This window comes from Podarcis erhardii (assembly GCF_964252035.2).
Source record: "Podarcis erhardii genome assembly, chromosome: 3".
NCBI lineage: Eukaryota > Metazoa > Chordata > Lepidosauria > Squamata > Lacertidae > Podarcis > Podarcis erhardii.
This window is the reverse complement of record NC_138507.1, coordinates 120,212,277-120,237,493: the sequence shown is the minus strand read 5'-3', so window position 1 is coordinate 120,237,493 and position 25,217 is coordinate 120,212,277. Positions and strand designations below refer to the sequence as shown.

At 48.4% G+C, this 25,217-nt stretch overlaps 1 protein-coding gene across 1 annotated transcript in view; it reads right to left on the bottom strand.

Moving 5' to 3' along the window:
* Window positions 1–1,916: 1,916 nt before the first annotated feature.
* Window positions 1,917–25,217, bottom strand: part of KIF13B (kinesin family member 13B) — a 191,009-nt gene continuing 167,708 nt past the window's right edge. Inside the window, exons 37-39 of the mRNA XM_081855981.1 lie at window positions 14,050–14,112; window positions 9,841–10,858; window positions 1,917–7,197 (exon numbers count right to left, since the gene is read on the bottom strand). Of these exons, the coding sequence (XP_081712107.1) occupies window positions 6,929–7,197; window positions 9,841–10,858; window positions 14,050–14,112 (1,350 nt within the window). The 3' untranslated portion in view covers window positions 1,917–6,928. The remainder of the gene's footprint in view (window positions 7,198–9,840; window positions 10,859–14,049; window positions 14,113–25,217) is intronic.

Genomic DNA, 25,217 nt, shown 5'->3' with positions numbered 1-25,217 from the left:
GCAGAATACAGTGGCACTATTACTTCCCTTGAGCTAGATGCTATACTTTTTCTGCTGCTCCAGAGAAGCGGACACGGAGCAATGGTTCCAAACTGCAAGAAAGAAGATTCCACCTAAACATTAGGAAGAACTTCCTGACAGTAAGAGCTGTTCGACAGTGGAATTTGCTGCCAAGGAGTGTGGTGGAGTCTCCTTCTTTGGAGGTATTTAAGCAGAGGCTTGACAACCATATATGTCAGGAGTGCTCTGATGGTGTTTCCTGCTTGGCAGGGGATTGGACTCGATGGCCCTTGTGGTCTCTTCGAACTCTATGATTCTATTCTATGATTCTATACTCCTATTGATGCAGCCCAGAATTGCATTGGCTTTTTTAGCTGCCACGTCACACTGTTGGCTCATGTCAAGTTTGTGGTCAACCAAGACTCCTAGATCCTTTTCACATGTACTGCTCTCAAGCCAGGTGTCACCCATCTTGTATTTGTGCCTCTCATTTTTTTTGCCCAAGTGCAATACTTTACATTTCTCCCTGTTAAAATTCATCTTGTTTGTTTTGGCCCAGTTCTCTAATCTGTCAAGGTCGTTTTGAAGTGTGATCCTGTCCTCTGGGGTGTTAGCCACCCCTCCCAGTTTGGTGTCATCTGCAAATTTGATCAGGATGCCCTTGAGTCCATCATCCAAGTTGTTGAATATGCAAAGAAACTATGCCACATTTTTTCCAAGAAGCTGCTCAAACATCTGATCAGCGTTCTGTACTCAATAATAATAATAATAATAATAATAATAATAATAATAATAATATATTTATTATTTGTATCCCACCCATCTGGCTGGGTTTCCCCAGCCACTCTGGGCGCCTTCCAACAAAGATTAAAAATACATCAAAATGTCACACATTAAAAACTTCCCTAAAACAGAAGCAAATAAAGGAGAACTCTCTGTACTGAACAACTCTTACAAGGAATCACCCTGTGTATCTGAAGAAGGGTACGTGCACACGAAAGCTTATCCCCAGAACAAACTTAGTTGGTCTCTAAGGTGCTACTGGACAATTTTTAAATTTGTTTAAAGTAAAATAGCGTCGCACTGCACGTGTCTGAATACTGCAATTTCACAGGTACATGGAAGTTTAATTACCCACAGTCGTCTTGAGAACCGCCTTACATGTTTCTATCCCCTATGAATAAAAGGCGCAGTGTTAGCAAAGCTTGCTGAAGTTGTAGAATCAAAAAAATCAAATACAGCCCCCTGCAACACAGGAATCTTTCACCCACGAACCTGAGAGTCACAGACTCATTCTCTACTGACTGAGCTCTCACTGAAAGCAAAAAGTTTTTAGTGAATGGGGAGGAGGGTTAGAGCAGGGTAGGCAAACTAAGGCCCGGGGGCTGGATCCGGCCCAATCGCCTTCTCAATCCGGCCCGCAGACGGTCCAGGAATCAGTGTGTTTTTACATGAGTAGAATGTGTCCTTTTATTTAAAATGCATCTCTGGGTTATTTGTGGGGCATAGGAATTCATTCATTCCCCCCCCCCAAAAAAAGATAGTCCGGCCCCCCACAAGGTCTGAGGGACAGTGGACTGGCTCCCTGCTGAAAAAGTTTGCTGACCCCTGGGTTACAGAGACACTTCAAGGGCAAGGGAAAGAATAAAAATATGCTCACTTCATGGAACACATCCAGGACAATAAATAAATCTGGATTTACTTTTTAAGCACAGAGCTCTGGCCAGGTGGTCCTGTTTGACTCCTGCACTGATACCTATTTGCTTGAGTTTCCTTATCCCAGCAGATCTGCAGTGCTTTGGCCAGGCAAGCAGGCTTCTATTTTTATTTATTTATTGAATTTATATAGCGCCCTAATAACCAGAGGTCTCAAGTCTGGGAGGGTGGGAGAAACAGAGCGAGCGAGGATTCGAGGCTTAACGTAAAGGAGGTGGTTTTATTTTAGGTAACGTACATCATGTCACAGGTATGGTACAATATTACAAGTTTAGTATGATACAAGAGAGCATTAAAAACTTTACACTTCATTACAATTTATCTTTGGATTTTTAGCGCATTTTAAAAAGGTACAACCAACAGATACTTCCGAAACCAGCTAAACATCCGTCCTTTATATACAGTCTCCCTACATTTACAAAGAAGTAAAGATCACAACACAAATCAACGGAAAGAAGTCAACTCTGAAAGCCCATTGCCCTCCCTAAGACGGGAGAGGGAGAGTTAGTGACCCTGGAACCCATGACTACATGGGGACGCATTCTGCACAGAGCCAAGGCTGCCGCCTTGGCAAACGCCACTTGTGCTTATGTGTAGTGTTTAAGTGTGTCTGCAGTGGGGGAGCAAGGATCAGGCCACTTTCTCACTCGTAGCAGATTTGGGATGAATTTGCGTGTTAGATCACCCAAAACCTCTGCCCGTGACTCTTGCCAGGTAAAATTCCCACTGGGTGTTGCCTCCTTGGCAGCTACCATTCTATACCTAGTGCGCACACAAAATGGCGGCAGGTTGCTGGCACCGCCACCTTGGGTGGGGCCTTTGGCCCCAGCCCTGGGGAAACTGGGGAGCTCTTTCAGAGTTATGCTGGAACGAGACACGGCCGTGGCAGAGCTGGCTGAAGAAAGGCAGGGCTGCATCGCAGCGGGCTGGGCTAGATGGCCCGTGGGGTCCCTCTTCTGACTCGACAATTCTGCGATTCTACTGGGACACAGCCTGCTAATGGAGCTGGTGTTGATGAAGCGCCCCAGCTGGAAAGTGGTGCTCAAGAAAACCTTCCACATTTCAAGATGACGACGACAGGGAGGTCATTCCTCTAAAACCATCTCTCCAGCCAACTTGTTGGCCCTACAGACCTGGGAGCGCCTGCTATTGTCTTAAAAGCAGGACTGGGGAACCCAGGGGCCAGGGCTGGCTGAGGCTGGTGGGGTTCAGGAATCCCATTTGGAGGGTCAGAGGTTCCCAGTCCCTGGTTTAGTGGGCAAGCCAGCTGTCAAACCGATAAGGCACAGTAGAAGGAATTGTGGCTTGGTTAAAAGGAAGCTGAAAGTACGAGCCACTGGGGCAGCGTCCCATGTGTTCAGCACCCCCAATTCAACTATATAAAAGCTTTTGATGCAAGCAAAGTGTACACAGCTGCAAACTCAAGAAACTGCACTTTTTTTAACAAAAAGTATTTGAACTTTAAAGTCTTAGCGGTGGATAATTCTACGGTGGACCCATTGAACGTACTGTAGAAACCCTTTGCTCCAGGATTTAAAAAAGAAAAAAGGTTATTTTTGCAGGCGGAGCTCCTAAGAGACGCCTATCTTTCAAAGCCTGGTTCCACGTGCAAACTACATGGGGAGTCGCAACGGCTGGAGCAAGCTTGCGTTTCCTTGTTAACGTGGAAAAACAACTTGCCAGCGGCGCTCTGGCTTAAGAGCTGCCACAATTTGTTGGGAAAAGCAGACCTGTTTGGTTTTTTTTTAAAGAGCAGTTAATGCAAGACGAAAGGAAAGGACGTTACGTCTTGTTGAAAAGACCGGGGGGCATGATCCAGAAAACCGCACGAATACCCACAGCAGGGCTTTTAATTGCAACAAGCCGTTTCATTTCACTGTCTCTCGAGTCCTGTTCCCAGCTATTCTTTACGCAAAGGGCTCTTGAGCTTGGACAATGAATTAAATATAAAAGGAAGGGCAAAAGTGTCAAAAGGGTTAGAAGGAGGCTGCCCCCGAGTCAGAGAACCGCAAAGGCTTCAAGAGACCTTTGCCAACTTGGTGCCCTCTGAACTGGCTGGGGCTGATGGAGGCTGTAGCCCTAAAGAACTGGAGGGCATCAGGTTGGCGAAGTCTGGTCTCAAAGGCGTCCTCCGGCTTACGGGTTGCCAACACAACTTGCCCAGCCAGCGCCCTTGCCCCTTTGTAAAGTGCATGAAAAATTCTGGGAAAACCCGGGGGCCCCGACGGCAGGGAGCGTGGCAGGTTTACCTGCCAAGCGAGCCTGGGCTCACCTGGGATTGCTCACACATGCCGGAAATAAGCAGGAAGGTAATGGTAAGTTCGTTAAGGATGCCCGTCGCCGCGGTGGGAAAACCGTTGCCACTTGTGTTGTTCAGCACAGCAGCCCCGGGGAAGGAATGCAGGGTGTAGGAACCTAACGTGGAATCCTAGAAACCTCCACTTAACAGGCAAACTACTGGCGCTCATTGAGTCACAAAACCCAGCACAACCAATTTCAACGGGACTCAGGTGGGCTTAATTCTGTAAGGATCACGACTGGCAGGTTTCAAAGATTCCCCCGCAAAACTTTATATATTTTTTTCTTCTTTCAATAAAACCCTGCCTGGATATTAAAACACCTAGATTTTGGCACTCATTTCATTTCTCTTAAGCTGTGCTGGGGGGCAATTGTACCCCATGTGGAGCATTTCTCCTCCAGTTAGAAAGCCGCGAGGAGGCGCTTTAAGACGCAACGGTGAAATATTTCCCTAACCCCCCCCCCCAAGTGTGCTTTATTAAAATTCCTAGAGGGGTGGGGGGCATAGGGAACCAGCTGCTTTTATACTCTTGCCCCCTCAGTCCTGGAGCTCGGCTTGCTCCAAAGACACCCCCTTTCTGCGCTGCCACCGTCTCTTACGCATCTAAAGCCTCTGGGTTTTCTTGATCTACAGAATGTCCAGAGAGGCCTTTAAGGCTCCTTTCTCTGTAGTATTCATTTATCTCCAGTCCCCTTCGCCCTTTGTAGTGGTGCATGCATCACTGAAAAGACTATGTGCCTTAGTCTTCCTTTTCTGTCTGTCTGGAGAAGAGCGCCCCCCGTTAGCTGTGGTTAAAGGGGATCAGTCTAGAGGACCGCTTAGGGTCCTAGCCAACTCTACTGCTCTACGATGCCAAATCAAGTCTGCCAGTTCTCCGCTTGGCGCCTGCCTGCCCCTCTCCCCTCCGTCTTCCACAGCCGGCCTTTTCCTGACCTACATGGCTTCTTATTTGAACATCACATTTGCGCTCCTTCCAAGGCCAAATGAGAGTCCAGTCGGCAGGGCCATCTCCTGCAAAGGAGATACAGGAACCCGCTTTCTTCCAAGTCAGGCTATTGGTCCGTCGGATTCAGTATTGTCTACACTGACTGGCAGCATCTCTCCGGGGTGTCAGAAAGGGCGTCTGTCGCAGGGGATAATGCTGCCGACTGAACCTGCATGCAGAGCGCTCTGCCCTTCCTTCCTAATCGTCCGCACATCCTTTCGCATGGGCTTTTCCATCCGGCTGGATGATTAAGGCACAACTTGGCTGCACAACCGCACAGGAAGGGGAGAGGAAGAACGGGGAGGCTGCGCGAGAAAAAGTTGCCAACAGAACTCACATGCACCCACAGCTGGCCTGAGGCTCTCGATCTCTCCTTTGGCAAGCCGAAAAACAGCGAGAGAGCCAGAGTGCAATGGTGTTTGCCCACGGGAAATCCCAGAAATTTGGGAAGGGGTTCAAGGCAGAAATGAAGGATCGACAAGGAGCAAGGTCCACTCGCAAGATTACCGCCGCGCATGCTTGCGGGAGATGCTCTTGCAGAATGGGGGGGAGGTTGAGGAGGACCCCCTGCGAATGCACCAGGCAACCGGAAATCAGCTCCGAGTTTTAGCAGGCCATTGCTTGTGTCCTGCTCCTTTCAGTGGGGAAGCATAAAACAGGCAAGGGTAACTCGCGGTGGCCGACTAAGTCACAGGACCCTTGCAGAAACTCTACAACCTCCTCTGTGCCTTCAGCTACCAAGAGTTTTTTTTTTTGGGGGGGGGGTGTTTTCTAGGCCGCTGGGAATCTGTGAAAATTTCCCAGCTTCCACCTGTGGCTCAGGGGGTTGCATTGAGCTGAGCGAGCCACAAAGCGGTTCTGTTCTGGGCTCAATGCAGCCGCAGAAACTACACACCTCAGTCCGATTGCCAGCTTAACATCTGGAGAGATGTTTTAATTATTCGATGGGAAGGAGAGTAGTTGAGGGAAACCTGCAGTGCAACGAGGCTGGTGTAAGCTGGCGGGCGGCGGGCTGATTGCAAATCGCTGTGCTGCTATCATTCTTTTAGCAATAAATAAGAAATAAATACCATAGAATTTTGGGGGCGGGGAGAGATGGGGGTGGGAATCTGCTTTACACACTGATTAAACGTCGACGCCACAAAGGAGGAAGCCCCCCAGAGACCAAACTTTCAACCAACCGTACTGGAAACTGGTTTCATAAATACAGTAGCACCAGAGGGCATGCCGAAATAATAAATCCTAAAAACCCAAGCAGGGTCTCAGAGAAAAGTCTCTTTTTCTCCTTTACATAGAAAAAGCACTAGAGCAGTGTCGTCAGCTAGATGCAAGGTGTCTTTGCTTTTAAAGATTCAGGCATTTTTTTTCCGGGGAGGGGGGACAACCCACCACCCAACTGACTAGCCCCCCAAAAGCCTCGTCCCAGTGCAGCGAGGGGCGATCTTCCCAGCGACGCCGGCAAGAGGGACGAAAAGACCAGAGAGCAATACTCAAGCCAGGCACTGTTTCTCTGAAGCCACCATCTGCCAGGACACACAAGTCTCTTCTTCTTCTCTCTCCCGTGGTTTAAGGGTGAGGCCCCGCACAACAGTGCATTTATTTCCTTAAAAAGAGGCTCCGTGAACATTGCCTCTTGCAGGAGGGCTGGAAATCTGTACAGTCACAACGGCAGATGGCTTTTTTTTTGAACCTCACCTGGCAGGGGGTGAAGAGAGGGATGGAAAAGGGTCGCCGTTTGCATCAGGAGAAGCATGCCGATACCCCTTCATGGCAAGAATTCAACTGACGACCCAAGGAAAGAACAAATGCCCCTGCCCCCCCCCCGGGCCCTGCAACTGCCCCCGCCGACTTTGTTTAGTTGTGCAAAGTAAGGCCGCTCTCGAGGAAGTGTCCGATTCTCGCAAGGCAGTGTCCGGCCGCTGTCCCGCTCAGTTGGCCCACGACTTCCGGTTTTCTGCATTCCTGGGGGTCTTTTCTGCTTTGGCCAAGGCGGTCAGGGAAGCGAGGTTGGAGGCCGAGCCCGAGAAGGTGCCGCTCTTCCGCTGCTCGGGGGTCCCCCCGCCCTGCAGTCTTGTCCCGGCGCTCCGGCGCCTGGCTGGCCCCGTGGCTTTCTTGACCCGGCTGGGCTTCACGAGGAGCCCGTAGCCTGCATTGCACTTGAAGTATTGCCGCCCTCCAATCGAACCATCGTTCTTGCCTGGGGGGGCGGGGGGAGAGAAAATAAGAGGTTTTACAAAGAGGAACTTTCATCCAAAATGTATAATTTATTACCCCCTCTATATTTGACAAACAGGCCAAACCCTACGCCTGTGATAAGAATTTTAAGGTCTTAGATATATATTAAATGTTCATAAATGTACCAACCAAGCACGTACATAGATCAGCACAGGAAGACCGACCTGAAACCATTTTTGATTCCCAAACTGAGCAAATGTTTTCCATGCAAGGTCAAAGGAAAATGGAAAAGCCTCCCCATTGTCTTTTCCTTCACAAATCCTGTCTTAAGGGTATGTCTGTGTTTGAATAAGGTGATTCTGTGACCTGGCTCAGGAACTAAGTATTTATCATTTTAAAAAAAGGCCAGGCTCCCCAGGGTATACAATCAAGTGATTACTATATCCAATCAAGTGAGCATTAAGAGGTAACCTGTCAGACAAGATAAACAATGAACTCAGATTTCTGCTGTAGCCCGCCTTTTCTGTGATGTAGGTATGATGTATCTGAGGGGTGGTCTTGGGTTACACCCCTTCTGTGATGTATGTATAATGTATGGAGTGGAGGTCTTGAGCTCCAGGGCAGGGAATTTAAAATGTCTATATAATACAAGATGGGTGACACCTGGCTTGAGAGCAGTACATGTGAAAAGGATCTAGGAGTCTTGGTTGACCACAGACTTGACATGAGCCAACAGTGTGACGCGGCAGCTAAAAAAGCCATTGCAATTCTGGGCTGCATCAATAGGAGTATAGCATCTAGATCAAGGGAAGTAATAGTGCCACTGTATTCTGCTCTGGTCAGACCTCACCTGGAGTACTGTGTCCAGTTCTGGGCACCACAGTTCAAGGAGGACACTGACAAACTGGAACGTGTCCAGAGGAGGGCAACCAAAATGGTCAGAGGCCTGGAAACGATGCCTTATGAGGAACGGCTAAGGGAGCTGGGCATGTTTAGCCTGGAGAAGAGGAGGTTAAGGGGTGATATGATAGCCATGTTCAAATATATAAAAGGATGTCACATAGAGGAGGGAGAAAGGTTGTTTTCTGCTGCTCCAGAGAAGCGGACACGGAGCAATGGTTCCAAACTACAAGAAAGAAGATTCCACCTAAACATTAGGAAGAACTTCCTGGCAGTAAGAGCTGTTTGACAGTGGAATCTGCTGCCAAGGAGTGTGGTGGAGTCTCCTTCTTTGGAGGTCTTTAAGCAGAGGCTTGACAACCATATGTCAGGAGTGCTCTGATGGTGTTTCCTGCTTGGCAGGGGGTTGGACTCGATGGCCCTTGTGGTCTCTTCCAACTCTATGATTCTATGATTCTAGGGCAGGCACACCTTTGTTCTTGGCCTCCACCTTTCCTGCATGTGAGGGGAGTACCCTGTTGCAACAGATCAATAAAGTTCAGGCTTACGAGCTGCTTTGCTTCTCAATATTCTCTGGTTGGCCTCTGTTATTTTCTCCTCCCAATAGAGAACCTATGTAAGGACTCTATATGGGCTCTTGGAAACTCCATAAGGGAAAAAGGGCAGATTTTGTTTACAACACGCCAAAGGATAAATGGACATAAATCTGATATCAGGAATCACAAGACAGAGAAACCAGTAGGAGAACACTTCAATCTCCCAGGACATTCTATACAAGAACTCAAAGTAGCTGTCTTATTACAAAAGAATTTCAGAAATAGACTGGAAAGAGAAGTTGCTGAATTGCAACTTATTACCAAACTCAAAACCATGGAGAGACCTGGTCTGAATAGAGACATTGGATTCTTATCTCATTACACATGATAAAGCTATTTTTGGCTATCTCATCCCTTGCTTTTTCCTGTAAGACCAATTGCAGTCGTTAACAGTCGTCAAGTGGCTTACCACACCTATCAGCCAATCACCCACTCCCACCACCCTTCTGAGTAATACCCCTCCCCACCCTTTCACTATATATAAGGGTCTGGTGACTTCTGTTTCAGTGTATCTGAAGAAGTGTGCATGCACACGAAAGTTCATCCCAAGAACAAACTTAGTTGGTCTCTAAGGTGCTACTGGAAGGAAAATTCCAAGTGGGTCTGAACCTCAACGTTTAAAATCCCTGATAGAGGATAAGGATTCAGAGATCACGCTAAGGGTGGCCAAGTTTTGCAGCATGCAAATTTAATACAGCGGAACCTCGTTTTTTTGAGCACCTTGGAAGCTGAACCATTCAGAACCCAAACGCCGAAAACGGAAGTCATTGCTTCCATTTTCGAATGCACCTCGGAAGTCGAACGAGGCGCATTTCTCCATTTTTCCGATAGATTTTGCCGGCCGTCCATTGATCCTTGGTTTTTGAACGCTTCGGAAGTCGAACTGTCTTCCAGAACGGATAACGTTCAAAAGCCGAGGTTCCACAGCGTAAATAAATCAATTACCGAACAAAGTCTGACCGATTCGAATCTGATTTGATTCTGCCAACTGGGAACTTGGCGTGAGCCTCTGTGCTTGAACCCGCTAAGGCAATTTCTCCCACAGATACCTCTCTCGCTTCCCGCAGCAAATCTGCGCCAAGGCTTCCTCTGTTCTGAGGAAGCGGCTCCTGCCCCAAGATCGGCCACCACCCCGCAAAACACCCCATCACCCCCCCAGCCACATTTACCTGACGGCATGTCCAACTCAACTCCCACCCAGGTGCCCTCCTGGAAGTCGGTCGGCCCGACGTATCTCACGGTCCCGGTCTTATTCGTACCGACGGTCACGTATTCGCCCTCTTTCAGCCAGTCCGGGACCTCATTGGTTTCTTCCGAGTCGGACGCGGCATCCGGCTTCTCCTCGGAGGCGCCAGCCGCTGTGCCGTTGTTCTGTGCGGGGCTTTGCGGGCTCCACCCCTCTCTCTCCTCTCCCGCCTCCTCGGAACTCGAGGACCCCGCTGGCTCTCCTCCCAGCATGCTGGAGAAGGATCTCAGCTCCGACGTCCGGACTCTCTGGATTTTGAACGGGGAGCTTGCGACGCCGGGCTGAGGCGATGGCTCGGCCAGAACCGGAGATCTGGAAAGTCCTGCGTTGGGGAGAGATTTGGTTGCCAAAGGGGGGCTCCGAGCTGTGGAAGTGCCAGGCTGCTGTGTCGCCTGCGAGTCGTTCTTTGATGGGGAGGAAGAAGGAGGGCTGTCCTCGCTCGGAGCGGTGGAAGAGGCCACAGGCTTTGGCTTCGAGGTGCCGTCGCTGTGCCCTCGGTCTCCGCCGCCCTTAGTTCTTGCCTGGTCTGTTTTGTTAAGGCCGGGGGTGACCGGGTCATCTCTCGCTATAAGAGGGACGCAAGGCTCAGGAGAAGAAGCGAGACACGGTTTCACCAGCACGTCCACGGCGGCCCCAGTCTGGGCAGCCGGAGCAGACTGCGTCGCGTCGTTTGTGGCGGGCATCTGCCCGCCGGCCGGGAGCTGGGTGTCGTTCCCTGGCGCGAGCGCCTCGGAAAGGGTGGCCGTGGAAACGCTGTGGGAGAAATAGCCGCTGGATGCCTCACTCAGGGGGCTCGGCGGGCCGTCCTGGGAGTCCTGTGCCTGAATATCGGCCGCGGGTGGCTGTGGAGGCACTTTGGGGGTCTTTTCGGGGGTCTGGTCCGGCTCCGTCAACTGCGCGGCCACCTCAAAGGGCTCCTTGGCGCCTTCCCCTTGGGAGATCTAGAGCACAAACAGAGAGGCCAGAATTACAACACGTTTAGGAAAGAGCAAAGCACCGAGAAGGTAATAAAAAATGATATATTAGGCATGTGTTGGGATTCACGGAATGCTGTGTACAATCTAAGCCTGGTCTCCTCTTTCCCATGCCTCCTTCTGGGAATCTCCTAAGCAGGGTGTGTCAGCTCAAAAGCAGGTCTGGGCGATATCTGGGGTTGGGGGATTGAATGTGGCAATAGGGTTTGGGCACACAGAGACACTCCTACCACCTGAAAGAAAACCTCTGGTCCTTTTGAAGAGAAAAAGGGTCATCTAAGGCTTTCGGGGGTTCTTTGATAAGTAATTGTTGCTGTTTCGAATTGTATTGTGTTATTATTTCCCTTAGTGGGTCTTGCAAAAGGCTATTCTGAGCAGTGCTTTTTATCGGGTTAGGCGGCACCAGGGATGCGTTCATGGAGCCAAAAAGATGTATGAGATGCCCGTCTTGGCCAAACATTTCTCAATCCCTGGCCTCGAGGGAGCAAGGGCTTATCTGCATTTTCCACAGCATCTGAAGCTGACTTCTCCAGCGTGGCAACTTCAGACATCACTCCTGGTGGTCCATCAAAATCCCCCTGCCAATTTTTTAATTTTAAAAACAGAGCTGGGAGTGGGTGGGCTTTCTTTCTTTTGGCTGCTTTTATTATCTTACAGTGTTTTTTTATTTCTTTTTGAGGAGGGCGGAGGTTTTCTGTGTGCTTTTATTCGAGGGTGGTGGTTCTGAGTATTGCCAGGTTCTGTGAAATGGGTATTTTTGCGGTGTGCACAACCGTTTCTTAAAGCTCCAGATACGCTCCAAAGAGTTGGGGACTGTCAGCAGGAGGCCCAAAACATCTTTCAAAAAACTTGAGACCTGTTCTTAACACACACACACACACACACACACACACACACACACAAAAACACACACACACACACACAGATTTACACATTCAGAACAGGCCAGAAATCTGCGCAGCATCCGCTTACATTTCATAATTCAAAATTCTCAGGCATGCTCCCATTACAGAAGCCAGAGCCCGAATGATTCACAGAGAGTTAGCAACACACGCCGGTGAGATTGTGGATTATCTGAACTCCGGGTGCATTTGCAGCCAGTTCTGCAAATAGCCAATTTCTTCCAGAAAGGCCTGGTAGGATTAATATACAAATGTATGGAGCACAATAAATATGCCCCCTATTATTTACTGAAATATTATTTATGTTACGGGAACGGGCACCTGCTGTTTGAAAAGGGCGATTTATGTGAACGGGGAAAAACAAGCCAGATCTATAAGTCTCTCCCAGTTATTTGGCTTAATTCGCTGGAGGGATAAATCACTCGTGTGCAAGGCAGGCGCCAGGATGCGCAGAGTCCCGCGCTCCAAACCCAGAGCCAACGCATTAACTGCGGCAGGACAAACTTGCAAGGTACAGAGTTAACAGCACCTGCTAAGACTAACAACCCATCCTGGTGATATATATAGTTTGGCAACAGCATTGACAAACTCCGAAGAATCAATTGCTCCTACCAAGCTGTTCTCCCTGTTAAGATGACTTTACACTCCACAACCCCCTCTTTTGCAGGGAACGGGGAGGTAGGTATCGGGAGGGCTCAAGCAAGGGACTCGGCAAGATAGCCCAGTCCGTAGAGCGTGAGACACTCTATCTCATGGTTGCGGGTTCGATTCCTGCATTGCAGTGGTTTGGACTGGATGACCCGTGGGGTCCTTTCGACTCTACAATTCTAGTCCATGATTCTATGTTGTCCCCATGTCATTTTGGGGGGGGCACTGCAGCATTCTAAGATCCCCATCACAGGAGGCGAGCAGGGCCAGATTTGGGTTTGATGAAGCCCTAAGCTACTGAAGGCAATGGGGCCCTATATATGTCAAGCTGTCAACAACAAATTGTCGCTGTTTCTTGTCTTGAATATATGCTATATGGTAATTTATGGACCTGATGCGTATCTAGAAGGGACGCGGGCGGCGCTGTGGGTTAAACCACAGAGCCTAGGGCTTGCCGATCAGAAGGTCGGTGGTTCGAATCCCCACGACGGGGTGAGCTCCCGTTGCTCGGTCCCTGCTCCTGCCCACCTAGCAGTTCGAAAGCACGTCAAAGTGCAAGTACATAAATAGGTACTGCTCCGGCGGGAAGGTAAACAGTGTTTCCGTGCGCTGTTCTGGTTCGCCAGAAGTGGCTTAGTCATGCTGGGCACATGACCCGCAAGCTGTACACCGGCTCCCTCGGCCAGTAAAGCGAGATGAGCGCTGCAACCCCAGAGTTGGTCATGACTGGACCTAATGGTCAGGGGTCTCTTTTACCTTTAATGCATATCTAAAGCTATTTGCACATTACAAAATATTTATTTTATCCAAGTGATTGTTGAACTGAAATTAAGAAGAAGTATATTAATAGTGAAATACCATTAAGAAGAAGTATATTAATAGTGAAAGAATTATTAAGCTCTAACTTAAAATGATTTTTCATTCATAGCAAACTTAATAATGCAAACACCTTGGCATTTGGCAATAACGGAAGTTCCTTTAGAAACACAATTTACAAAGACTCATAATCTAGTCTCTAGAAACTTGCTAGAACATGAAATAATAATTGGTGTAAATATATGGTGCAAACTACTAATAATCATAAACAGCAGAATGTAGGCACCCTGTATATAGAAATGAGCAAACCGGTGATATTTTAGGGAGCAGGCTAGCAGGCGGGGCCCATGACTTACATCATAGGAGCCTACACAACACAAAACACTGTTGCTGTATCTAGGTTTTATTTGATTTGTTTTTTATCTAATATTTTGGAAATGTACATCCAGGTTTTTCCCCCAAGAGAGCGGGGCCCTAAGCTATAGCCTGTTGAGCTTATACGTAAATCTGGCACGGGAGGAGAGCAGTCCTTCCAAGAGGACCAGGAAGATGCTTCTGCTAACCCAGAGGAATATGAAGACAAGCGCGGAGGTTGCCTCCAGCAAACACAGGGGGTTGGGTCAGCCTTGTCACCCACAGAATATGCGTGGAAGGGGGGCTTTCCGGGGCGAGAGGTCAGCAGCTTTTGAGGACCACTGAGTGAGCCTGCGGCAAAGGTGAGATCTCCGCAAGGGGCTACCCAGGTCAGAGATGCAAAAGCAGGATGCAAAAAGAACCTCGCCAAGGGCTTACCTGCTTCACTTTTGCTGCGGTGGCATCAACACTGGCGGACTGGACCATAATTCTCGGGACAGGCTGGAAGGAGGGAAAGAAAGACAACCCTAAACACACAGGCAGCCAAACACGGCATTATTCTGGACTGTCTCGCCAGAGTGGTGCATGCTCTGGTTATCTCCCGCTTGGACTACTGCAATGTTCTCTACGTGGGGCTACCTTTGAAGGTGACTCGGAAACTGCAATTACAGTGGTACCTCGGGTTAAGAACTTAATTCGTTCTGGAGGTCTGTTCTTAACCTGAAACTGTTCTTAACCTGAAGCACCACTTTAGCTAATGGGGCCTCCTGCTGCTGCCGCGTCACCGGAGCCCAATTTGTGTTCTCTTCCTGAAGCAAAGTTCTTAACCCGAGGTACTATTTCTGGGTTAGTGGAGTCTGTAACCTGAAGCGTATGTAGCCTGAAGCATCTGTAACCCGAGGTACCACCTTAATGCAGAATGCGGCAGCTAGACTGGTGACTGGGAGCGGCCGCCGAGAGCACATAACACCAGTCTTGAAATACCTCCATTGGCTCCCAGTACATTTCCAAGCACAATTCAAAGTGTTGGTGCTGACCTTGAAAGTCCTAAACGCCCCAATATACCTGAAGGAGCGTCTCCACCCCCATCGTTCAGCCAGGACACTGAGATCCAGCTCCGAGGGCCTTCTGGCGGTTCCCTCACTGCGAGAAGTGAGGTTACAGGGAACCAGGAAGAGGGCCTTCTCGGTGGTGGAACCCACCCTGTGGAATGCCCTCCCATCAGATGTCAAGGAAATAAACAACTATCAGACTTTTAGAAGACATCTGAAGGCAGCCCTGTTTGGGGAAGCTTTTAATATTTGATGAATTATTGTATTTTAATATTTTAATGGAAGCCACCCAGGGTGGCTGGGGATAATAATAATAATAATAATAATAATAATAATAATAATAATAATAATAATTTTTTGTTGTTTAGTCGTTTAGTTGTGTCCAACTCTTCGTGACCCCATGGACCAGAGCACGCCAGGCACTCCTGTCTTCCACTGCCTCCCGCAGTTTGGTCAGACTCATGTTTGTGGCTTCGAGAACACTGTCCCACCATCTCGTCCTCTGTCGTCCCCTTCTCCTTGTGCCCTCCATCTTTCCCAACATCAGGGTCTTTTCCAGGGAGTCTTCTCTTCTCATGAGGTGGCCAAAGTCTTGGAGCCTCAGCTTCAGGATCTGTCCTTCCAGTGAGCACTCAGAGCTGATTTCCTTCAGAATGGAGAGGTTTGATCTTCTTGCAGTCCATGGGACTCTCAAGAGTCTCCTCCAGCACCAGAATTCACTGCCTTGCCGTGACAAAGGGATCCCTTCATGGATCACTGCCTTGCCATGGCGAAGGGGCTTGAATAACTCAGAGAAGCTATGAACTATTCTGTGCAGGGCAGGGCCACCCAAGATGGACAGGTCATAGTGGAGAGTTTTGACCAAACGTGATCCACCTGGAGGAGGAACCGGCAAGCCACTCCAGTATCCCTGCCAATAAAACTCCATGGACAAAGACAACAGGCATATAATAATAATAGGAGATTCTAATTCTATAAGGAAGTTCGCAGAGAGACAACGCCCTTCCTTTTTCCACAGCATGGCATACCTGCCAGGTGAAACTGACTACAAACACAATGTTATGAGTTTGGAGCTGGGGTGCACTGTAGCCCCAAACTTCCCCGCCTGGATTCCCCACGGATTCAAAACCAGGAGAAGCAGCAGCAGTAGCTGGGAGTCGAGACCAAAGGGGTTAAAAGAGAAGGGGCCTTTCTGTTCACATGACCCCCCCAAAAAAACCCCTCAGAGATGCTAAGAGGTGCCATCAGTCCAACAGATTCCCCCTCCTCCTAAATCTTAAGCAGCACATAAACAGCTTAATCAGAAAGGCCCCCTTCCATCGGAAGCCAACCCGCGAGTTACGCAAAGAATCCTATTATGCCAAATTAATTCAATCTGACTAATTAGAGAGCAGGAAGTTCTTTCAATTATTTGATGTACCTTCTGAGAAACGCACTTGAATACGAGAGCAGGTTGCATTCATTGCGGCGTCCTTATTTCTACAGATTCGCTCCTGAACTCGCAATGGGGGGGGGGCGGTTAGAAGCAGCTGCTCTGCTCGCTGCCGCCTCCAGAAACTCCAGACTGTGGAAATCGGTGACAGGCCAAACAGAAAGTTGGCGGGTAGGGAAAGGACGCTTCGCAAGAGGACGGGGAACCCTGCTTGGTCTAGACCAGCCTTTCTCAACCTGCAGGTCCCCAGATATTGTTGAACTACAACTCCCATCACCCCTAGCTAGCAAGGCCAGAGCTCAGGGGTGATGGGAGTTGTAGTCACACAACATCTGGGGACCCACAGGTTGAGAATCGCTGGTCTAGACCACGGGTAGGCAAACTAAGGCCTGGGGGCCAGATGTGGGCCAATCGCCTTCTAAATCCAGCCCACAGACGGTCCGGGAATCAGTGTGCTTTTACATGAGTAGAAAGTGTCCTATTATTTAAAATGCACCTCTGGGTTATTTGTGGGGCCTGCCTGGTGTTTTTTACATGAGTAGAATTTGTGCTTTTATTTAAAATGCACCTCTGGGTTATTTGTGGGGCATAGGAATTAGTTCATTCCCCCCCCCCCAAAAAAATAGTCCGGCCCACCACATGGTCTGAGGGATGGTGGACCGGCCCACAGCTGAAAAAGGTTGCTGACCCCTGGTCTAAACGACCACAGACGTCCCTTCCAAACCTAGGTCTATGCATAAAAATAATTTAAAAGACAGAATGCGTGATTTTCAAAATCTGCACGCCCGGGGTCTCTGGACCTAGACACCAACTCCCCCTCCACCTGCTCAACTTTTGGAATCCCACTGAAATTAAACAGGAGTCTGGAGTCTGAAGAAACTCACCAAACTATGGGGCGAGGAGGGAGTGCCTAATACCTAGAGGCTCTGGGGTGGGACAGATATGATTCTTAAGGAATAAAAAGCCCACTTTTCCGCCTTGCAATCTTCCTGATCGATCAAGTTCCAATCAATGAACTGGCCGTAATTATCAATTAATGCTATCAACCCTGCTGAGTTCTTTACTGCCTCAGCAAGACGTCAGTAAGACAGAGTGCACTCCCTGGGCTACGGGTCACCTTGCGGAGCCCCTCTCGGTCCACCGATAATTTAGAGTATTCCAATATTTTTTTTCACTGTAATCAGCAGCTGTCCAGCTTTCTGAATTCAGGGAGCCATGCACTCAGCCTGGGGTCTTGCGAGGGCCTGCCATGGGAAGCTTCACGTTTGAGGGTGTGCACCAATGGCATGGCTAGTCTCCTGTTCTCACAGGGAACAACCAAATACTGTATTTTTCGCTCTGTAAGACACACCCAGCCATAAGACGCACCAAAACCCAGCCATAAGACGCACCAAGTTTTTGGAGGAGGAAAACAAGGAAAAAAATATTCTGAATCCCAGAAGCCAGAACAAGAGGGATCATTGCGCAGCGAAAGCAGCAATCCCTCTTGCTGTTCTGGCTTCTGGGATAGCTGCGCAGCCTGCATTCGCTCCATAAGACGCACACACATTTCCCCTTACTTTTTAGGAGGGAAAAAGTGAGTCTTATAGAGCAAAAAATACGGTACTTACTGGAAGCCCAGAAGCAGGACCTGAGTGTAACTGTGTTCTTTCCCCAGCTACAATTTCCAGCAGCTGAGATCCAGAGGCCTGCTGCCTCCGACAGTGGGAATAGCAACCACCCACCAACTGCTCAGGGCTGTGGGTTCGAGCCCCACGTTGGGCAAAAGGTTCCAGCATTGCAGGGGGTTGATCTAGATGATCTTTGTGGTCCCTTCCAACTCAAGATTCCTAAGAGTCTAGGCTTTGGGGGAGACTGTCCACATACTTCCCAGAGACTTCCCGTCTTTCAATTACTAGTAAATGAAAGTGAATCCCTTCATTTCATCTCAGCTGTTAAAACACCCCCACCCCCTCCACTTTATTATTTTTGATATTTACAATGGTGCCTCGCAAGACGAAATTAATCCGTTCCGCGAGTCTCTTCGTCTAGCGGTTTTCTCTTCTTGTGAAGCAAGCCCATTGACGGCTTAGCGGATTAGCGCTATTAGCGGCTTTTAGCGGCTTAGCGGATAAGCAGATAAGCGGCTTAGCGGCTTAGAAAAAGGGGGGGGGGAAAGCCCGCAGGAACTCGCAAGACATTTTCGTCTTGCAAAGCAAGCCCATAGGGAAATTCGTTTTGCGAAGCACTTCCAAAACGGAAAACCCTTTCGTCTAGTGGGTTTCCCGTCTTGCGAGGCATTCGTCTTGCGGGGCACCACTGTATATCCTGCCCTTCACCAAATACAGTGGAACCTTGGTTTTCAAACTTATTCCGTTCCAGAAAACCAAACTTTGGTTTCCGTAAAGTTTGAAAATCGAGGCTCAATGGGCTGGCAGCAATGTCAATGGGAAAAAATAAAAAATGCGGCTGTTCAGCTTCCAAAAATTGTTTGGAAACCAGAGCAGTTACTTCTGGGTTTTCGGCTCTCGGGAGCCAAAACGTTCCAAAACAGAGGCGTTCGGGAACCGAGGTTTGACTGTACATATACTGTGTCCCCGGAAATAAGACAGTGTCTTATATTAATTTTTGCTCCCAAAGATGCGCTAGGTCTTATTTGGGGGGGGGGGATGTCTTACTTTCGGAGAAAGACAGTAATTGTGAGTCAGACAGACTCTGTAAAGGGCAGAGCGAGTGGCAGGCGGCAGCTTGTCCTGCTGGCGGCGTGGCCTCTCTGATGTAAAGAGACCTCGCACGGCGTGAATAGCTCCGGCTGCGCTGTGGCCAATCAGTGAGCTGTGCGGTGGCGCCCGCCGCTACAGTCCAGAGGAGTCCGGCGCCTTACGGTAGCTTCGGGGGCCTTATATTCCGGGGAGGCCTTATTTTCGTGGGAGGCCTTATTATCGGGGAGGTCTTATTTTCGGGGGGATGCCTTATATTACAGCGAGAGGCAAAACTGGAAGTAGGTCTTATTTTCGGGGGATGTCTTACTTTCGTATCTGATACAGCAAAATTAAATGCGCAATTTCTCTCAAGTTGTCAAAAGCATTTCATAACCAACAAGCGGAAACTTTGCTGTCCTCTCTTTGGTATTTACTTTTCCCTAAGTGTGGAGAGGAAAGGCTGGGACAATTTAGTTCTCCTTCAGTATTTCCCTCGGAAATCACGGAACTCGTTTTTCTTGCTCCTCATTCCGGATTCCTTCCAACACACCGATTGCTTTCTAACAAATAATCTTCTGTTTCTATGGCACCCAAGGGCACCCCAGTAGTGGCACATCCACTGTCTTAAGCAAGCCCTCGGCCTGTAGGGACAGTCATCTCCTCCTTTTTTGCGGTAATAAATTTTCTTGCTTAGTCCTCTAGAAGCCTCGTTTTATAGCAAGCACTGCAAATACATTTCCCAACTGATTATCGAATATGCACAATTTAACTCTGCATCCACAACTTTAGAGTTTGCCAGCTCCTCCCCCGATGCCATTTTTAACTCGTTCGTTAATTTGATCGCACATTTGCACCCTCCATCCCCCTGCCTTCACTCAGAAAAGCAAGACTTCAAAAGCGAATCTGCTTTTGAAAAGGCATAGGAAACATATTGGGATCTGAACCGGAGAGGAAGGAAGGGAAAATATCTCTCCCTCCTGCAACGCCCCACCCAAGATTTGCTGCTGGAGGCAATCCTACCCATGGGACCACCCATGATCACAGGATCTTCTAGATAAAATGTACCGCCACTGTTGAATGCAAACACAGATCTGTTGTTGTTTAGTGTCGTTTAGTCGTGTCCGACTCTTCGTGGCCCCATGGACCAGAGCACGCCAGGCACTCCTGTCTTCCACTGCCTCCGCAGTTTGGTCAGACTCATGCTGGTAGCTTGGAGAACACTGTCCCACCATGTCATCCTCTGTCATCCCCTTCTCCTTGTGCCCTCCATCTTTCCCAACATCAGGGTTTTTTCCAGGGAGTCTTCTCTTCTCATGAGGTGGCCAAGGTATTAGAGCCTCAGCTTCAGGATCTGTCCTTCCAGTGAGCACTCAGGGCTGATTTCCTTCAGAATGGAGAGGTTTGATCTTCTTGCAGTCCAGGGGACTCTCAAGAGTCTCCTCCAGCACCATAATTCAAAAGCATCAATTGTTTGGCGATCAGCCTTTGTTATGGTCCAGCTCTCACTTCCTTACATCACTACTGGGAAAACCATAGCTTTAACTATATGGACCTTTGTCAGCAAGGTGATGTCTAGCTATTTTGATACTCGTTATGTCTACCTGTCTGTTGATTTCACTGGTATTTTCTAATGGGTTTTTAAAAATACTATTCTGGGTGAAACATGGGCAGGGTTTGCGGAATGAGTCTTGCCAGCGGAAGCCTTGTGCAATGGGGCTTCCCTCCTTCTCTTCCCACTGCATTCCCCCCCCCCCAGAATTACCTCAAGGGGGTCAGGAGAACCCCCCCAGAACAGTGGGGAGGGGGCAGAAAGGGGGCTCATTCCTTCTGGCAAATCGAAATGCTTGGCTTGACAGAACAATCACTTTAGTGGGAATTTTAATGCCTCCATATGTGTGTGATTAAATCATCCACACATCTTGTTAAACCAATATACAAAATGAACGGTATGTTTTGAGCTTCCTGGCATGGGGTGGGGGAAGACTTTATTATTATTGTTGCTGTTGTAGACTCAAAGAAATTGAGTGCCACTCAGAAAGGAGGCATATAAATGTTTTAAAAGAATTAATAAATAAATACTCCATCATCTCCATCAACCACCACTGCTACCTCTCTCACAGGAATCAGGAAAGGGGACAGAACACACCCCATTCAAACAGAAAACCGGCTGCGCTGATTAAACTTATTGGCTGCCGCATCTGCCCGAATCTCATTTCGCACGAGGCGTTTTCAACTAATGTGATTTACGGTAACATCAGTTCCAGCAACAATGGTAAAATTTATGATGTGCACTTAGTGTTGTTTGCGACTTGCCAAATGGAAAATGTGGCTTCTATTTTTAATCCGTAAATTTCATTCCCCCAGTCTCTCCTTCTGGTAAACCCCGTGGATCCAAAAGACCAGGCAGAGCCACAGCTGAGAAGGGTGTCCACGGGTACATGGAGATGGGTGAGTCTCCAGCTGTTGGGCGTGAGAGGGAGACACACCTGCCCAGATGTGGACATGGACACACAAACTCACTTATCGCCCACAGACTGACAAAACCGTGGCAGTTCAACTCTAGAGAACGTAACGCAAAAGGGCGCCTGGCCAGTTCAGAGCAAAGATCTTTCCAAGTCTAACACAGACTTACAGAGGTGTGCAGAATTATGCATGGTGAATCATGGAACTGCAAAGCTGGAAGGAACCCTCCCCCCCAGGTCCAAACTGCCCCCAGCAAGGCAATTCTGTGATTCTAGCTCCTGTGGCCCCCCAAAAGGTTTTGTTCAATGGGTAGACATCGGAGCACAGGGGCCGACAGAGGCAGGGCGGAGATGGCTGGCAGAAGCAGCATGGGAGAAGCCAACCGCAGGTGTAGAGAGACGCTGGCGTGTTTGGAAGCCCGACCGTGACAACAAAGAGGTGGCCATGCGCAAAGGCACTTTATGCAAAGCAGCGCTAAGAGTGAGCTGAAAATATATTATTTTGGAGCAGTAGTTTGGGAGGATTCCCCCCACTATATTCCTGAACTTCTGCTTTATTCTGATATTGGGGGTAGCTATCTAGATCCCTTATAGGGACACAGGTGGCGCTGTGGTCTCAACCACTGAGCCTTTTGGGCTTGCTGATCAGAAGGTCGGCGGTTCCAATCTCCGTGACGGGGTGAGCTCCCGTTACTCTGTCCCAGCTCCTGCCAACCTAGCAGTTCGAAAGCACGCCAGTGGTTTATATTGGACTGTTAAAATGGAAAACTTAATAAATATCATCATTATTTTTAAAAAGAAATATTTTGGACAAACAAACAAATAAATAAATTCCTGCATTACTGGAGGCAGGGGGCGTGGACTCCACAACCCTTGGGGTCCCTTCCGACTCTTCAATTCTTTAAGTCTATGATATGCAAACTAGAATTTAGCTGATTTCTGTTTTGTCAGTACAAAATCTGCTCTGAATTATAAGATGGGCTACAGAGTTTCCACCATGTAAATGGAGACCCTTTTGTCTCTTCGATTCAAAGACTTCCCTTTTTATAGTTCTGTTGCTCACTGTCTGCATACCTGTTTATGCTTCTTAAATTTGTACCCTACCTTTTGGGATGCAAACCAGCACTTAGAGTGAGCCGAAGGTATTTTTTTGGAGCAGCCACTTTTTTGGGGGGGGGGTTCCCCACAATATTCTTGAACTTCTGCATTATTCTGATATGGGAGAAAGCTACCTAGATCCCTTGCTAAAGAACAAGAAGTCCTGGAATGTGTAATAAAAACTGAGCTTTCAGTTGCTTATAAATAACCTCTTACGTGACCTGGAGGGCAGCCACAGAAAAACAAATAAATTTGAAATCTATTTCCCCCAACTGTTGTGGAGCTTCCAGGTTCTGAGAGTATCTACACATTAAGATGTGTATATCTCCCCTATTTTATTTCTGTTTCATTTTATTACTGATACGAAACTATGTTATGCATACTTTGAAGTTCTGAATTTAATTCTGTGCTCTTTTGAGACGCTTTGCAGACTAACTCAATAAATTCTAGTCTAGTGCTAGATGCCCACCGATCGCTGGTTATTGTTTCCTGAAGGTTAACTTTAAGCTACCTCTTGACTCCCAGAAAGGAGCCACGTAATTAATGCCACGGACCCGGGCTGGGAACTGCGTCGAGTGTGCCTCTCCAGCCTCATGAAATGGGTTATTGCGCATACTTAATATGCAACTCAAATAGCTGCTTTTTAAAGCTAACCTTTACAGATTTAATAGAATTAAAGATGATATTGAAATGCCGCTCTTTGGCGGCGATCTCCCGCCCGAGGCAAGACACGCAGGGAATGAAATCTGGGGGCTTTCGAGGCCCGGCCCCTCGCAGCCCCATCTGCTTGTGAGGCTTCAGCCTAGAGGCATGCCGAGATGAAAGGGGAACCGACGTCGGCACCAGGGAAATGTCAAGAGAGCCACCGCAACTCCTTGGGAACTTGCTGGAGCATGTCGCAAACCGAAAACGGTGGGGTGTAATCCATTGGTGCAGTCAAAGGGATGCCAGTGTGGTGTAGTGGTTAAGAGCGATAGTCTCGTAATCTGGGGAACTGGGTTCGCTTCCCTGCTCCTCCACATGCAGCTGCTGGGTAACCTTGGGCCAGGCACACTTCTCTGAAGTCTCTCAGCCTCACTCACCTCACAGAGTGTTTGTTGTGGGGCAGGAAGGGAAAGGAGAATGTTAGCCGCTTTGAGACTACTTCGGGTAGTGATAAAGCAGGATATCAAATCCAAACTCTTCTTCTTCTCTTCTTCAAATGCAACATTCCCTGCTTCCCTAGAGCTCCACTGGTCTGGAGCTTCAGAATGCGGCAGCTGGACTGGTGACTGGGAGCGGCCGCCGAGAACACATAACACCGATCTTGAAAGACCTACATTGGCTCCCAGTACGTTTCCGAGCACAATTCAAAGTGTTGGTGCTGACCTTTAAAGCCCTAAACGGCCTCAGTCCAGTATAACTGAAGGAGCGTCTCCACCCCCATGGTTCTGCCCGGACACTGAGGTCCAGTGCCGAGGGCCTTCTGGCGGTTCCCTCACTGCGAGAAGCCAAGTTACAGGGAACCAGGCAGGGAGCCTTCTCGGTGGTGGCACCTGCCCTGTGGAACTCCCTCCCATCAGATGTCAAAGAGAAGAACAACTACCAGATTTTTAGAAGACATCTGAAGGCAGCCCTGTTTAGGGAAGCTTTTAATGTTTAACAGACTACTGGATTTTAATACTTTGTTGGATGCTGCCCAGAGTGGCTGGGGAAACCCAGCCAGATGGGTGGGGTATAAATATTCTATTCTATTTTATTCTTCTCTCTCTGCATGTGACTTGGGAGATGGGGTGGCTCTGGCTGACTCCATAAAAGAGCCATTTTCCCAGTCTAGTTCGTCCTGACACTGCTGTTGTCTTGCTCTGTCTTTTGCTGCCATGCTGCTCTCCTGCAGGCATTTTGCACTCTAAATGTAATTTTTATGTTTGCTGGTTCTCAGCCAGCACACGAGTTCAGTCTCCATATGAGATTAACTCAAGAGTTTCTTTGTGCAACTATTTAGGAAAGCCTGCCTTTCCGGGATCAAATCGTGAACTGAAATGTGAGTAAACTTTTTGTTACTTTTCTCAGACAGACTCTCGTGTCTTTATTCTTCTAAGATCAAAGGGGACACCGGGAATAATATTAACTAACAGATTCAAACGGATCTGCAGACTAGTTTCCAGCTATATTGAGCGGAACATGCTCTGCTGCATCACTTACTAGCTTGAGTTAGCGAAGGATAATACTTACTCAATATATCCTTTTGTACTATATTTAACATTCCCACAAAAACAGCATGTCAAGTAAAAAGGGCGACATAAAATAGCCCAGAAACAGTGATTGCCAGACACTGACCCAAACACAACCTTTCAGCTTGAGTCACTAAACACTCAATACCGTTATGACTTTCAATCAATATGCATTTCTTACGGAAGAGTGGCAATATTTTAGTTTTCCTTTCAATAGCCCAGCAACCCGATTCTTGAGCTCCTCTGAGATCATCAGTAACCTGCCTCGCAATGGCACTCTGTCGAACTTGTCATGTATGTTACGAGGTTACGCAACTTGTGTCGTTAATATGCACAACAACGGGCGGCTTTACACATTCGCCAGCTGATCTTTTTATGGAGAGGGAAAATGTGCACTTTTCCAAGTCATAATAACAATAATATTCGTTGTTGTTTTGTTATTCGTATGCTGCCCATCTGACTGGGCTTCCCCAGCCATTCTGGGTGGCTTCGAGCAAAAGTCATGGAGGCACAGGTCAAATCCGTGTCCAGGGCAGCTGTTTACCAGCTCCATTTGGTACGCAGGATGAGACCCTCCCTGCCTGCGGACTGTCTCACCAGAGTGGTGCATGCTCTGGTTATCTCCCACTTGGACTACTGCAATGCACTCTATGTGGGGCTACCTTTGA